The 16,136-nt window shown below is 39.0% G+C and overlaps 1 protein-coding gene across 2 annotated transcripts in view; it reads left to right on the top strand.

Annotated features, from left to right (window-relative positions):
• crispld2 (cysteine-rich secretory protein LCCL domain containing 2) overlaps positions 1-16,136 on the top strand; it is a 32,241-nt gene that overhangs the window by 12,970 nt on the left and 3,135 nt on the right. For both annotated transcript variants that reach the window (XM_061964043.1, XM_061964042.1), the window contains 10 exons: positions 1,415-1,530; positions 1,864-1,964; positions 4,308-4,487; positions 4,577-4,637; positions 6,119-6,185; positions 6,263-6,396; positions 6,476-6,519; positions 6,604-6,676; positions 6,776-6,851; positions 12,191-12,321. In XM_061964043.1, coding sequence (XP_061820027.1) covers positions 1,415-1,530; positions 1,864-1,964; positions 4,308-4,487; positions 4,577-4,637; positions 6,119-6,185; positions 6,263-6,396; positions 6,476-6,519; positions 6,604-6,676; positions 6,776-6,851; positions 12,191-12,321 — 983 coding nt within the window. The remainder of the gene's footprint in view (positions 1-1,414; positions 1,531-1,863; positions 1,965-4,307; positions 4,488-4,576; positions 4,638-6,118; positions 6,186-6,262; positions 6,397-6,475; positions 6,520-6,603; positions 6,677-6,775; positions 6,852-12,190; positions 12,322-16,136) is intronic.

Here is a 16,136-nt window from a genome sequence, read left to right as displayed (position 1 = left end):
TATAAGGAATCAAATGACGTAATAGATTTAACAAAGAAGTCAAGCAATGTACTAATATGATCCACTTTAAGAATCTGTTTAAACAATTTCCAACGAGTTTCACTGGGACCGACAGCGTCCCAACAAGCATCGATCTCCCTCCTAACGACACACTATTATTATTGTGTGCAGACAAAATGAGATGTGGGAGGCCAAAACACAGCCAGCTCATTTTAGGGATGGGACATCACACCAGGAAGCAGTGACTAAGATTTGTCTTTTACTGTCTAAAAAACAGGAATATTGTTCAAAAAAGTCATCATGTACACAATCAGTTTATCCTCCCAGGAGGATTATTAATATCAGACAATTCGACTCTGAGGTCGATCGTCGAATCAGACCTTTAAGGTACTCAAAGCGCTTTGACACTATTTCCACATTCATCCATTTACACACACATTCACACACTGATGGCGGGAGCTGCCATGCAAGGCCCTAACCACGACCCATCAGGAGCAAGGGTGAAGTGTCTTGCTCAAGGACACAACGGACGTGACGAGCTTGGTAGAAGGTGGGGATCGAACCAGGAACCCTCAGGTTGCTGGCACGGCCACTCTCCAAACCACGCCACGCCGTCCCCGGAAAACAGCCCTAACATCAATTTATATTTTCACTGAAATGACTACTGATTTTCCTTGTCGGGTTATGCAGGGGACTCAAACCGGATTATATAGGCGTACCTAATGTTATGGCCTCTGAGTGTTGATGAATTTAGACAAAACCGTGCAGCGGCTAGGATGTGTTTAAAGAAACATCTGGACTCCTCCTCCCTCCACCCTCACTCTGAAACCGGATCAGGGCCATCTGGTAGCCATTTCCACTCATTGACCTGGATTCTTCCAAAGATGCGGCAGCGAGGGGACACTCAGCGTCTCCTCCGTGCCCGTGCATGTGGTCGTCTAAAACTTCCATGAAACGCTCACGCGCGCTCGTGCATACGTTTGTGCCTCCGAAGACGGACGGTTTACGAAAGTAGCACACATGAGTCTGCATGCTGACTCACTGCTTCCAGTGGCCTCGAAACCTCTTTAGCAGGAAAAACGATAAACATTCCTGAGGAGAGAGAGCACGTATGTTTGAAGGGACGAGAGGAAAAGTGAGGAGGAGTTTTGGAAGGTCCAGTGTTGTCTTCCCCTTCAAATAGCACATCATTCATCTCTCGCACCGCTTTTTCCTTTAATAAGGTGTTTTATTTGACCTCGGAAGCTGCGGACTGCGATATTAAGGCTTGTTCCCTTTTGCATTAGAAGGATGTGTGTGTTCAGGCGAGACCACTCCACATGTCCCAGTGGCCTCATTAATCCTGCTTGCTTCCTCCTGGAATGACCTACTGACCTACACTGTTTCCTCTTCTATATCCGCCGTCGTCTCACAGTTGGTGTGGGCCACGACCAGCAGAGTGGGCTGTGCCGTGCACGTGTGTCCAAGGATGAATGTGTGGGGAGATATCTGGGAGAACGCCGTCTACCTCGTGTGCAACTACTCCCCAAAGTAAGATTCCTGCCATTGACGCCTTGCATTTTTCCGCCAACAAAGACCTGGCAGAGAACGCCGTTAACGTGCGTGCATGGTGGCTTGACCGCTCATTTAAGCACTGAATGACATTTTCAGGCCGTTAAAATTCCTTCAGAAGTCAGAACACAGGAAAAGAATAATGAAGCACCGGGAAAGAAAAATAAGAGCATGTTTCCATGGCTTGCACAGAGACAAGGAGAGGGTTTTTATTAGCCTCTTAGGAGGGTTGACCGCAGTGTTAAAGTCATTACGAGGACGCTGAGCAGTGTCAGGGAGAACTGACGACTCTTCTGTTTCCTGCTCCTGCAGAGGAAACTGGATCGGGGAAGCCCCTTACAAGAATGGACGCCCTTGTTCCCAGTGCCCTCCCAGCTATGGAGGAGTTTGCAGGAACAACTTGTGCTACAAAGGTGATTTCTTCAAAGGCATTCCGAGAAAAGTCACTGAAACTCTGAAGGTCCAATTTGTTTTGTTCTACTTTTTAACTGGCATACAAGCAGGAAAAGAAGTGAATCAGCGTTAATATGGAAATGACTGTTAAAAGACAAACGCAGAATGTGTGATTGGCAAGATATGTGCCACAACACAAGAAAGAACTAGAACATTTTGATGGGCCTGCTATCTGTGCCCTGTACCTCTGGCCTGGGGTCGCCGGAAGCTGCCGTACTTATTAGACGTGCCGAGTGTCTGAATCCGTGAATTTTAGGTGTAACTCTACAAAACAAGCCACAGAGCTAGCCTAAAACAGTAGCATGTTTACCGTATTTTTCGGACTATAAGTCGACGTTTTTTTCATAGTTTGGCCGTGGGTGCGACGTATACTCCAGAGCGACTTATGTGTGAAATTATTAACACATTACCGTAAAATATCAAATAATATTATTTATCTCATTCGTGTGAGCGACGGAGAAAATGTCCGCAATCATCACACACACGTCAGCAATCGTCACTCACACGCCAACCAACCGGGGGCGGGTCATGGTAGAAGTGCATTGTGGGTCATGGGATGCTAACTGCTATATGCTATACGCTACTGCCGGAGCTATTAAAATGAATCACGTCAACATTGGTGGTAACTTATAAAAAGTGAGAAGGACTGAACTAAAATGGCACCAAAAAGGAAATCATATACTGCAGATTACAAGCTGGACGTAGTGAAATATGCTGCAGAGAACAGCAATCGAGCATCAGAAAGAAAGGACGCTAGCGGGGCGCATACCAGAGGCGACACCGAGGAAAAAGATTTCATCGGATTTAGCGATCGGGAATGACAGATTGTTTGGTAAACGTATAGCATGTTCTATGTGTTATAGTTATTTGAATGACTCTTGCCATGATGTGTTGCGTTAACATACCAGGCACGTTCTCAGTTTGTTATTTGTGCGTCATATAACATACACTTATTCAGCCTGTTGTTCACTATTCTTTATTTATTTTAAATTGTCTTTTAAATGTCTATTCTTGGTGTTTGATTTTATCAAATACAATTCCCCCAAAAATGTGACTTATACTCCAGTGCGACGTATATATGTTTTTTTCCTTCTTTATTGTGCATTTCCGGCCGGTGCGACGTATACTCCAGAGCGACTTATAGTCCGAACAATACAATACATAAAAAATGCTAACACTTGGCATGTGTGCTAACGATAGCATGACAACAGTCAGAATGTTTCATATACCAAGTCATACGACCCAAAGGTGTATGGCTGCGGAAATACAAAAAAAGTGTAAAAATCCATGAAAAAGTTAACAAGCCTAAGTTAGCTTGCTAGCATGTTATCGTTTGCATGCTAACAGCTAACAAGTGTCAAATACCAAGTTATGTGACTCTGGTCTAAACGGTTGCAAAAGTAGCTAAAAAAGTTAGCATGCTAATGTTAACATGTTAGCAAGCTAAGAATAGTATACTAACAGTTAGCTTGTGTCACATACCTAAGGTGTATGGCTGGGGAATTAGACTAAAAAGTGTGAAATTTGCCAAAAAAAGTTAGCACTTTAATGTTAGCATGCTAACATTAACACGCTAACAGTTAACACGTGTCACATACCAAGTTATATGACTGTAGGGTAAAGGGTTGCAAAATTAGCTCAAAAAGCTAGCACGTTAATGATAGCATGCTAATGTAAACATGCCGGTACGGTTCTCAAAAATACCACTTTTCGTTACTTTGGTGCGTGTTCGTATGGTAATATATTTAACATTTGTTCAGTAATTAAAAATATATATACAAATATTGGGTTGGTCAAAAATAACCTGTTAACTCATGTGATTAATCACATGCGTATAAGACCAATGCATACGTTATTACAAAAATGAGCGAGGAAATTCCGACTGGTGTGCTCGCTGAAAATTTCACCCCAAAATCCAGCCTGAAAGAACTTTAGATAAAATTGTTACCAAGTTGTGTGCAAGTAAATGACAAGCATTCAAGTATAATGTTTAAAAATGTTCTTGGATGATATTCCAACAATAAAATTTAATGTATGTACAAATATTGTTTTTTTTCTTAAACAAATTTTAGTTTTGCAACCAAGTGATTAATCGGATTAAAAAAAAAAATCCTCATTTGACAGTTCTAATACAATACTGTTTGATGTTATGTGAATCGGTACAAGGTAGCACGACAGAATTGGGTCGGTACCTATAAAGTAGTGAATTTGGTACCTATCCCTCCTGGTTACATTGAAATATTGGTTTGACAGTCCACTATATACCTTTCATCTGACTTTACCAGCTTTTTATCCAATGTTAGAATCCCAACGCTCTGAGACGGAGGATATGAACGAGGTGGAAAAGCCTCAGGTGCCCGTCGTACCTCGTACCACCGCCAAACCTGCACCCAAACCCAAACCTTCACCTCCGAGGAAACCAGTCTCCAGACCGTCTGATCCGAGCACCCCGTCCTCAAAGAATCCTAGCAGCACCTACTTGGGTACCAAGGAACCACCACCCAGACATTATCACAAATACACTTTTGCAATGTTACACATCTCTTTATTTTTACTTTTACTTATTTTGCAGCTCAGACCATAAAGTGTGAGACTAGACTGAGAGACAAGTGCAGAGGAGTCACCTGCAACAGGTACTCTTTTTTCCATCTCAGTTACATTTGCACGAGCTTATGACATGCAAAAAATAAAATAAAATTAAAAAAATAATTAATTGATAATGTCCAATAGGTATACATTTAACAGTATGTTTGTTATTGTGGTTGAAGTCCTATGACAGCTGTTTCTAATATTTTAGATACCTTATTTAGCTACATAAACGGCATACAATTACTTTTTAATTTATTTTAATAGTAAGTAAATAGAATCAGGATATTTAGAAACATGAACATACATTTTAAATTGCAGTCATTATTATAATTTATTGCTAATCCTCATTATGATTTTATATTTAAAAATGTCCAAAGGGAATAGAAGAAATATGTTTCTTCCATCCATCCATTTTCTACCGCTTATTCCCTTTGGGGTCGCGGGGGGCGCTGGAGCCTATCTCAGCTACAATCGGGCGGAAGGCGGGGTACACCCTGGACAAGTCGCCACCTCATCGCAGGGCCGAAATATGTTTCTGAATTAGGTAAATATAATTTAAATATTAAAAAAAAAAGTAAAATATGAACAGTCATTATTATCAACTCTTGCTAACTGTAATGCGATAAATCATTGTTTTTTATACTTTAAAATGATCAAAAGGAAAAGAAGGTTGATAAGTTTAAAATTAGGTAAATATAATTACAATTTTTAAAAACAAAAAATATGAACATACATTTATAATGACAGTCATTATTGTCGATTATTGCTAATATTGTCAACTGTTATGCAATAACTCATATTTGTTTATATTTTCAAATGTTCAAAGAAAATATAATTAATGAGTCTAAAATTAAGTAAATATAGTTAGAATACTATAACAATTATATATATGAACATACATCTTAATATGGCAGTCATAATGATCAATTATTGCTAATATTGTAACTGTAACACAATAGCTCATTATCTTATCATTTTTTTATACTTAAAAATGTTCAAATAGAATGTATGATTTATATATTATTCCTACAAGCATACAGGTTAAAATAGCAATAATTAATTATGGTACATTTGTGTTACTAAGCGATGGATGAGTTAACAAAAAAAACACATTATTTTTTTGCATTTAAAAAATGCATTTAAAAAATTCCAAAATGTTTTAATTTGAATTTATACAAGATTTACATTATTGTCTTCCAATCATGAATTATCATTAACGATTGTAACTAAGCATTCTTAAGTAATATAATAAATACTTATTCTGGCATTTAATTGTTTTCTAACATAACATAGTAGAAGAAAAAAGAAAATTAACCTCGATAAACAAAACATTAGAAAGAGCTCACAGTATGTCGTTGTTGTACAATGCAAACTACAACCATAAAAAGAAACATATCGTTCAATAAATACCTCTCTAGTCAAAACTGAGCCATTATTACCTTTTGAAAAGGATCTGATTGAACAGGTGTACTTTTTGTTGTTGCATCCATATTTACACCAGGTGACTTTGTCTGTGACTTTGCAGATATAAGTGCCCTGCTAACTGCCTGAATAGAAAAGGAAAAGTTTGGGGAACGCTCTACTATGATGTGGTGAGTGTGCTTACTAGAAAAATGAACATCTCATTGAAACAAATAGTGACCGAAAGAGGCTCTTCGTCATTGTAAAGCAATCAAGTATTTGCCGTGCTGCCATTCACTTTGGTGCCATCGACAACAATGGCGGCCTTGTAGACGTTACAAGAATGGAGACCAAGTCCCCCTTTTTTGTCAAAGCCAACAAAAACGGCGTGGAGTCTTTCAGGTAGTCCATTTTAAACAGAATAACCACTTTTACTGGTATTTCTGGCTTTTCTAACGTGACGTTTTAATGTATTTGACAGTAAATATAAACCAGGAAATGCATTTATGCTGGCCAAAGTACAAGGTAAGAGAACACGTACAGACACACAAAGGATGACATGCACGCCCACTAACTAAACTAAACTAAACTTTCTTGTGTCTTTAACAGAAACAAATGCAGATTGCTACACCACCGTTGCGGAGATTTGCCCGTTCAAAAAGCCTCTGTCACATTGTCCAAGGTGCATCGTCACATACTCACTAAATATAACTTATGCTGAATAGAAGTGTACACTCTCCTGTTGCTGCAGCTCCATTCTAACATCTGATTGGTTCCTCAGGGTCATCTGTCCTTCTGACTGCAAGAGTCAGCCCTCCTATTGGTCACCAGTCATTGGCAACAACATCTACACAGACGTAAGAGATGATGTATTGGCAACAGCGCGATGGGTCCATGTGGGTGCATGGGTGTATAGTATAATAATGACATGATTGCACTCTTTACAATGCAATGGTTTAACTCAACAACTAAAGAAATAGCTTGGAGTCCAATAATTGCATTATTAAAGTACTGTACACATATTTTTACTGGAGGGCTAAAGAGAGTCTCTGCATAACTGACTGAGTCTATAATCAAGAAAAGTAAGAAATGAAGAACTCAAAGATAACACAACTGGTAGTAAGAACAGACTTTGACAAACATTCTTGAAAAAAGTTGTATATACATTTTAAATATACATACACACATATATACTGTATATATATACTGTATATATATATATATATATATATATATATATATATATATATATATATATATATATATATATATATATATATATATATATATAAATATGTATGTGGTGGGTAAGCAGCCATGCAGAATTTTGAAGGTTGCAGGTTCGCTCCCTGCCTCTTGCCATCCAAATCACTGCCGTTGCCCCCAGTGCCGCTCACACGGGCGGATGAATGATGGATGGTGGTGGTCGGAGGGGCCGTAGGCGCGAACTGGCAGCCACACTTCCGTCAGTCTACCCCAGGGTAGCTGTGGCTACAAATGTAGCTTACCACCATCAGGTGTGAATGAATGATGGGTTCTCACTTCTCTGAGAAGCGCTTTGAGTGTCTAGAAAAGTGCTTTGTAAATCTAATCCATCCATCCATCCATTTTCTACTGCTTGTCCCTTTTGGGGTCGCGGGGGGTGCTGGAGCCTATCTCAGCTGCATTCGGGCGGAAGGCGGGGTACACCCTGGACAAGTCCCCACCTCATCGCAGGGCCAACACAGATAGACAGACAACATTCATCCATCATATATATATATATATATATATATAGTGTGTATATATAAGAGGCTGTAAAGTAATTAGTAATAAAACTAGATAAAGTATCTAAGTAAATTCAATATCTAAATTACTACACTAACTTTAGAACTGTCTAAAGCAGGGGTCGGCAACCCAAAATGTTGAAAGAGCCATATTGGACCAAAAATACAAAAACAAATCTGTCTGGAGCCGCAACAAATGAAAAGCCATATTACATACAGATAGTGTGTCATGAGATATACATTGAATTGAGATGACTTAAAGGAAACTAAATGACCTCAAATATAGCTACAAATTAGGCATAATGATGCAATATGTACATATAGCTAGCCTAAATAGCATGTTAGCATCGATTAGCTTGCAGTCTGGCAGTGACCAAATATGTCTGATTAGCACTCCACACAAGTCAATAACATCAACAAAACTCACCTTTGTGCATTCATGCACAACGTTAAAAGTTTGGTGGACAAAATGAGACAGAAAAAGAAGTGGCATAAAACACGTCCTCGAAAGTCGGAGAAAGTTATACATGTAAACAAACTACGGTGAGTTCAAGGACCGCCAAAATTAGTAGGACAAAACGGCGCTCGCCAAATACTTGAGTCAGTGAAGCATGTTTAATATAAACAGTGTGCTTTATAACAATTAGGGAGGTTTGTGTCATGTTTGTCCTCCTACAGAAACCATATTAAAACAAAACATTTTTTTTTTTCCCCTCATCTTTTTCCATTTTTCATACATTTTTGAAAAAGCTCCAGAAAGCCACTAGGGCGGCGCTAAAGAGCCGCATGCGGCTCTAGAGCCGCGGTTTGCCGACCCCTGGTCTAAAGGAAAGTCACGGTAACTTTTAGTTTAAAATTCCAAGGATAACACTATGATTCCTTCTTATTATTTATTCCATATTGTACTCAACTGTGAGCGTGTGTGTGTGCTGATCATGTTTAAACAGATGCTGTTTTACACAAGAACCAAGGTCCTGGATATTAATTCAATACCAAATTGAAGAGGGAAGTTTGCCAAACATGATAAACATATAACAATACAGTACAAACTGCGTCAATAAAGCCCGATTTTTGGGAAAATTTGCCAATACGCTGTCATATGGACCCTTGCTTGCCAGCACACACAAAACACACTCACATGCATGCACGCACACATGATGACCCTGTTTTCACTACACAGCACAGCGCTGATTATAACGTGACTGTAATATATATATATATTTTTTTTTTCGGATTTCCAGCGATGGTCTCGAGTCCCATTAGGCTACTGTTTATTTACCTGAATCACTGGTGTATTTTGAAAGGTTTAGTGGCAAATATATAAGCGATCATGAATATAATATAATATAATATATTATAATATAATATATCTAACAGGGGTTAGCACGTGTGCCTCACAATACGAAGGTCCTGGGTTCGATCCTGGGCTCGGGATCTTTCTGTGTGGAGTTTGCATGTTCTCCCCGTGACTGCGTGGGTTCCCTCCGGGTACTCCGGCTTCCTCCCACCTCCAAAGACATGCACCTGGGGATAGGTTGATTGGCAACACTAAATTGGCCCTAGTGTGTGAATGTGAGTGTGAATGTTGTCTGTCTATCTGTGTTGGCCCTGCGATGAGGTGGTGACTTGTCCGCCCATGTGCAGCTGGGATAGGCTCCAGCACCCCCCGTGACCTCATAAGGGACAAGCGGTAGAAAATGGATGGATGGATGGAGGGATGGAGTAGATTTTTACTCTCTTAACAAAAATTATTTAAGTAATGTATTTGATTGATATAACGAGTGCCGTGCTGCTGTGATCGTGACGCTAATGAGAAAAAGGATACGTTTGTTTGCAGTTGATTTCCTGCTGCAAATATTAGTTTATTCTACAATTCATATCTGCAGTTGTTTTTATGCTGTGAACTTCATATTTTGTCTCATCATTTAGCTATAGATGTCCCTGTTGTTCAGCAATGTTTGCTAGCATTCCAATCCAATCCAATCCACTTTATTTACATAGCACATTTAAACTACAAACATGTTCCCAAAGTGCTGCACAACAATATTAAAAATGATATTAAAAACAATATTCAAATATTATCCTTAGCTCCACCAATGACTGAATAAAAACAAAAAATAAATAAATAAAAAACCAATATAAAACCAATATAAAAATAAATATGATTAAAAACGATTTTAAAGGGTAAAACCAATTAAAACATTAAATAGAAATCAAAATGTATAAAAAACACAGAGGACAACAGAGGACAGAGGACCACACAACACAACTCACGTAGTGTTAAAAGCCAAAGAATAAAAGCAATATCAAGGTTCAGTATTTACTGTTGAGCCTACAATAGATTTATTCATCTAGTTTATTAATTCTACTAAGGATATTTTCTTGATACTACTGTAACGAATATCACCAGACTTAACATGACATTGGTTTATTTGCACAATCGGATATTCATAGTTATATTTAGGCACATCAACCACAGAAGAACACAACTAATGCAATCTCTTGTCCTTTCTTTACATTTATTTCTGCTATCAAACACTACTAATATAGTAGTAGAGAATGAACTCGATTGCATCACAGAAAGTCCCTCAAACAAATCAAATGTTCAAACAAACATTTTACAAAGTGATCGCTGCAGACACGAACATGGCCCGATTGTATTCCACAAGATGATGAAAGTGATATTTTTAAAAGACATTTGCATTGAAACCCTTTCATTTTTATCCTGACTTTAATACACTTCTTTCAGGACTCTATGACAGCTCTTTCCTATCACTGGAACACCCATGAACAAAACAGCAATATGGCATCCTCTGCTCAAACTCTACATTCACTCTCACTTGTTTTGACGCTACGCTCAAACTGCTTGACCATCGTGTGGATTAAGCCGGACTAAGACATTGACTCAGTACCTTTCCATGCTACAGTACAGTATACTGTACTGTAGCAGAGGTTCCTTTGTGTCCCAGTCAGAGACAACATTCATAATTGGAGTCTTGAGCTGAAATATTTAAAAATTAAATTATCTTTTAAAGGTGAACTGCACTTTTTTTTGTAATTTTGCCTATCCTTCCCAGTCTTGGTGTATGTATGCACACATTAAAGCGCTTAAAAAAACATCCAAAAACCATTAGGGTTTTATATACATGATGTAAATATATACGTTAGGTAGTAATAGGCACATTTATAATAACATTTAATATTTACATATTTTGATAATATTAGGCAAAAGCAGCGCATTCATTTCACGAATGCATCACAACGTTTGCTTTTTCCTTCAACAACATCACTTATTACTGCTCACTGTAGACGTCATGAGAGCCAACAAACATAATAAAACACCACTTACTATGCAATATATGCCGTTACTGGGATGCCATAGAATGTTTATATATTCCTGTTTAAATGAAGGATGACTCATAGTCCTCACGAAGAAAAAAGGGGGGTGGAAACAAGCGTCTTGTTGGGTCATTTCTCCATTGCCTGGTCTAAATTGGCTGTCAAAGTGTACCAACTTTTGAGTTTATGTCCACATCATTTACTATCCAGATGAGAAACCTAATTTATAATCAAGAACAAACTTTCACGAGCTCCGAGGTGAGAAAGCAGCTCAGCAGCTGATGATGTCAATTCAGTAGCAAAAGGAAGTTACCTCTCTCTGATCAATGCGCCGCTAAAAATAGGTCCTTAATATTAGCGCTTATAATAACAATATCGTTAATACTTGTACTTAATATTCAAGTCATGAAATGCAAATGCAGTATTCTTGCCGCTTTTTGGATGGTTATTTCTTGGGTTTCATGGTTTGAATAAACACAATAGACACAATGACGCCATGGCTCCCTTGTAAGCTGACTTTTATGTATGAGTTAGAATGCATAAAAAAAAAAAAAAGAGATATGTGTTCCTGTCCCTCATAAGAATTGTGAATTATGGGCAAAATTCCCCAAAAATGCAGTTCCCCTTTAAGGGGAGACAAATACTGAGAAGCGATGACGGCATGACATGACTTCCTGTGCCGGAAACAACACAAATACTCTTTGTTCATCATCACTGCGACTTCTTGTAAAAAGCATGTTGAAAGTGGATTGCTTGAGTGCGAAACAGACTAAACAGTGATGTGCAAAAATTCACGTCACCTTCCTGACGCAGCATGTTGAGTTTACGACTGGCACTGACACATCACGTCTATGTGAAGTTTCATAGGCTTTTCTTTCTTTTTTTTTTACCTGGTATGAACTTCTCCTTGAGATGACATCCAGCTGGCTGCACATCAAAGCAGCTCAGGGACAGCTGGACTGTCCACCTCATTACCCGTCAACACATCCCAGCACTGGGCTGCAAATGTGACCTGGGATGTATGAGCGGAGCTGTGTTCTAACAGGAATATGTGGACCTGGTGCTAAAATGTTCCCTCTTTTTCTTGACAGAACTCCAGTATTTGTAAGGCAGCCATCCATGCAGGGGTGATCCCACCAGACGGGGGCTTTGTGGACGTCCTGCCTCTGGACAAGAGAAAGAATTATGTTGGTGTCTTGAAAAATGGCATCCAGTCTGAAAGGTAATTTGGACATTTGTCATGTTTTTATCACCCTTCATTTGTTCACCTTGTTACAAAAAAAAAAGCCTTTTTTATTTTGGCCCTGAACTTTGTTTTCAAGTCTCATTCTCGGTGAATAATCTTAAATGACAGCCGGTTAGTATTATGAATATGTACACCAATCAAATGAGGATTGTTCAGCCTTGGCAAGATCTGTTCAGTCCTGTATTTTTTTCCCTTAACTTTTTAAACTTAACTTGTTTCATATAACTTAACTTGTTTTAAATTTTATTGCAGATGTTACCTCAGCTCATTTTATTCATGTACTTTAACAGTCAGGTGATTGTACGGAAAATGCAGTAAATTGTACGGATAAATAGATACATATTATCAGGCTTTGTTATCTGTGTTGGTCTGGACCCCGAGATACAGAGACGCCAGGCATGTGCAGAAAAGAAGCTTGTTTTGTTAGGGAACACGCAGTTAAGAGTACCTGCTCAGTGGCCTTGTGGTTAGAGTGTCTGCCCTGAGACTGGAAGGTCGTGAGTTCGAACCCCCGCCGAGTCATACCAAAGACTATAAAAATGGGACCCATTGCCTCCCTGCTTGGCACTCAGCGTCAAGTGTTGGAATTGGGGGTTTAAACACCAAAATAATTCCAGAGCGTGGGCACCGCTCCTGCTCACTGCTCCCCTCACCTCCCAGGGGGTGAACATGGAGATGGGTCAAATGCAGAGGTTAATTTCACCACACCTAGTGTGTGCGTGACAATCGTTGGTACTTTAACTTGAACTTAACACAAAAAACATAGATGTGCAGCTGGGAAGTGCACAAAGAGCAAGCATGTGTATGAAGAGCAAAGCAAAATGATCCGGCCCCATCCAGAAGACATAAGTAGCATCTTGATTGGCAACCAGGGACAGGTGAGGGAGCCAGTGCTCAGACCAGAGGAGTGGTGGCAAATGGAGGCGAAAAGGAAGTAGAACAAAAAAAGGAGTGCTGGACTGAAATTACAAAAAATAAATAATACATGTCTTGTGGGATTTTGACATTTTCAACAGTATTTTAATTCAGAGTACTCTATGACAAACAATAGTTAAAAACCTCTAGTTCAAATGTATAATTTCTGGCCTTAGGATTGTACTTGAATATATTTTTATTATTATCATTATTAACAATTGTACTATTTTTTTCCCGCAAGAAAGATGTTAAAAAGCCAAGGAGCCTCACGTTTCTATTGAAACAATGACAACAGGTCACATAATGGCAGTTGCACGCAACACGCAACAATAGCTGCATGTCAAATTGGAAAGAAAGAGATGCCATATGAATTTATGTCGCATTATTTGTATGCCAAAATCCACCAGCTGAGAACCAGACTGTCGCCCCCGGCTAAATGAATGGTGACTGATGGGGGTACAGGCGCAACAACGTCCAAGTCAGCGTACTATTAGGAAGTAAACCCCAGAGATATGAATACCTCTGATGCTGCCGTCCATTGGAACGATGCGTTAATGCACCCGCCATCTTGAGCAGGAGGAACTTAAGTCTGCATAAGTTAAGTCAACCGAGACAAAGTCTATCAATTGTTACAATTTTGGTTCCTGTCAGCTGTATTATTACGAAACCCCTGCCAAGATGGCGTCCATGTTAACATGCCTGACAAGCCTGAAGGCGGCATGTACGTGTTCATATCTCTGAGTAAGCCCTACCAGAGGCACCAGGTCTGAGAGGGATGTATAGAAACCAGAGCCCAGAAGAAAGTTGGCCGAGTGAAAAGATACATTTTCTGTACTTGTTCAACTTGTTAAAAATAATATTGTAGAGCTACCGATTTAATGAGTTGTGTTTTGCATGTGTTTTAGGCAAAATATTCAATCAATGAATCAATCAATCAATGCTTATTTATATAGCCTTAAATCACAAGTGTCTCAAAGGGCTGCACAAGCCACAACGACATCCACGGTACAGAGCCCACATAAGGGCAAGGAAAAACTCACCCCAATGGGACGTCGATGTGAATGACTATGAGAAACCTTGGAGAGGACCGCATATGTGGGTGATCCCCCCCCCCCTCTAGGGGAGACCGGATGCAATGGACGTCGAGTGGGTTTGACATAATATTGTGAAAGTCCAGTCCATAGTAGATCTAACATAATAGTTAGAGATGGCCGATAAATGCGTTAAAATGTAATATCGGAAATTATTATTTTTTTTTATTATCGGTATCGTTTTTTTATTTATTTTTATTTTTTATTTTTATTAAATCAACATAAAAACACAAGATACACTTACAATTAGTGCACTAACCCCAAAAACCTCCCTCCCCCATTTACACTCATTCACACAAAAGGGTTGTTTCTTTCTGTTATTAATATTCTGGTTCCTACATTATATATCAATACAGTCTGCAAGGGATACAGTCCGTAAGCACACATGATTGTGCGTGCTGCTGGTCCACTAATAGTACTAACCTTTAACAGTTAATTTGACTCATTTTCATTAATTACTAGTTTCTATGTAACTGTTTTTATATTGTTTTACTTTCTTTTTTATTCAAGAAAATGTTTTTAATTTATTTATCTTATTTTATTTTATTAATTTAAAAAAAAGTACCTTATCTTCACCATACCTGGTTGTCCAAATTAGGCATAATAATGTGTTAATTCCACGACTGTTGATATCGGTATCGGTAATTAAAGAGTTGGACAATATCGGAATATCGGATATCGGCAAAAAGCCATTATCGGACATCCCTAATAATAGTGAGAGTCCAGTCCATAGTGGGGCCAGCAGGAGACCATATTCCCTATACATTTTATTTTGAGACAAATCTACCCCATTAGAATTTTTTTCTCACACTTTTTTTAATGCTTTTTTAAATCTAGCTTGAATTTATTGATGCATGTTTTGGACTCCAACAAATTAAATAATCATATGAAATAATTACAATTTAGTGCAAAATATGAAATCCAACATCATTAAAACTTATATTTGCACATACTCCTGACAGACTGGTATTTAATCCCTACTTTATATAAAATTACCAGCCCAGCATTAACACTGTGCGCCACAGGAGTCAATGAAGCAGTTTGGAGAAATTTTCCATTATATTCTTTGGAATACGTCTGCGGTAAAATGTCATATGGAGCGTCATTAATTGACACACTTGCACTTCACATAAAGATCTGACTCTGGTCAGAAACGTCCGGCACATGTCACAAAATCTAACATCATATTTATCTTTAGAACCGTACTCATGTGCCGCCAAATAACTTCTGTGGACACAGAATGGTTTGGAAATGGTTCATTTGAGGTGTGCGCAGAAGAAAGATGCTTTTATTCATCTCATGATTAATGTCTTCTTGAACTGTACAAGGGCTTCCTGCATGTTTCTCACATCCTTCTCAGTCTGTGGCCGACTCAGACGGTGCAAAAGTAGGAGAGGAAGGCCCTGTGGCCGGTGCTGCTGTAAGAGTAATGGTGTGGTTTGCTGTGTGGATGGGCCACACATGGGATCTTTGCTTACTTTATAGCCTGGTATTTCAATGGAGTGTGCAAAGTGATGTTTGGGCCAAAATACTCTGACTGCTTGGACTACAATGAGAGCGTAAAAGCCCACACTTGTGGCATCCGGCTAGGGGGTCAGTAAATGGCTGAGTAGAAGTCGATGCTGTGGGCCAGCATCATGGCAGCTTGGCAGGACTCACAGTGTATCTGATTACTTGAGGCTGTCAACCACCTAATCAGTGCTTTCCTATAAGAATAATCATGTGTGATGTGATACCAGGTGCGCGGGCATATCTCGATCATGAACGAAGGTGCTGCTTCAAGGT

This window comes from Nerophis lumbriciformis, linkage group LG06, assembly GCF_033978685.3.
Source record: "Nerophis lumbriciformis linkage group LG06, RoL_Nlum_v2.1, whole genome shotgun sequence".
NCBI lineage: Eukaryota > Metazoa > Chordata > Actinopteri > Syngnathiformes > Syngnathidae > Nerophis > Nerophis lumbriciformis.
Note: the sequence above shows the minus strand (reverse complement) of the source record. Positions and strands in the feature narration are given on the sequence as shown.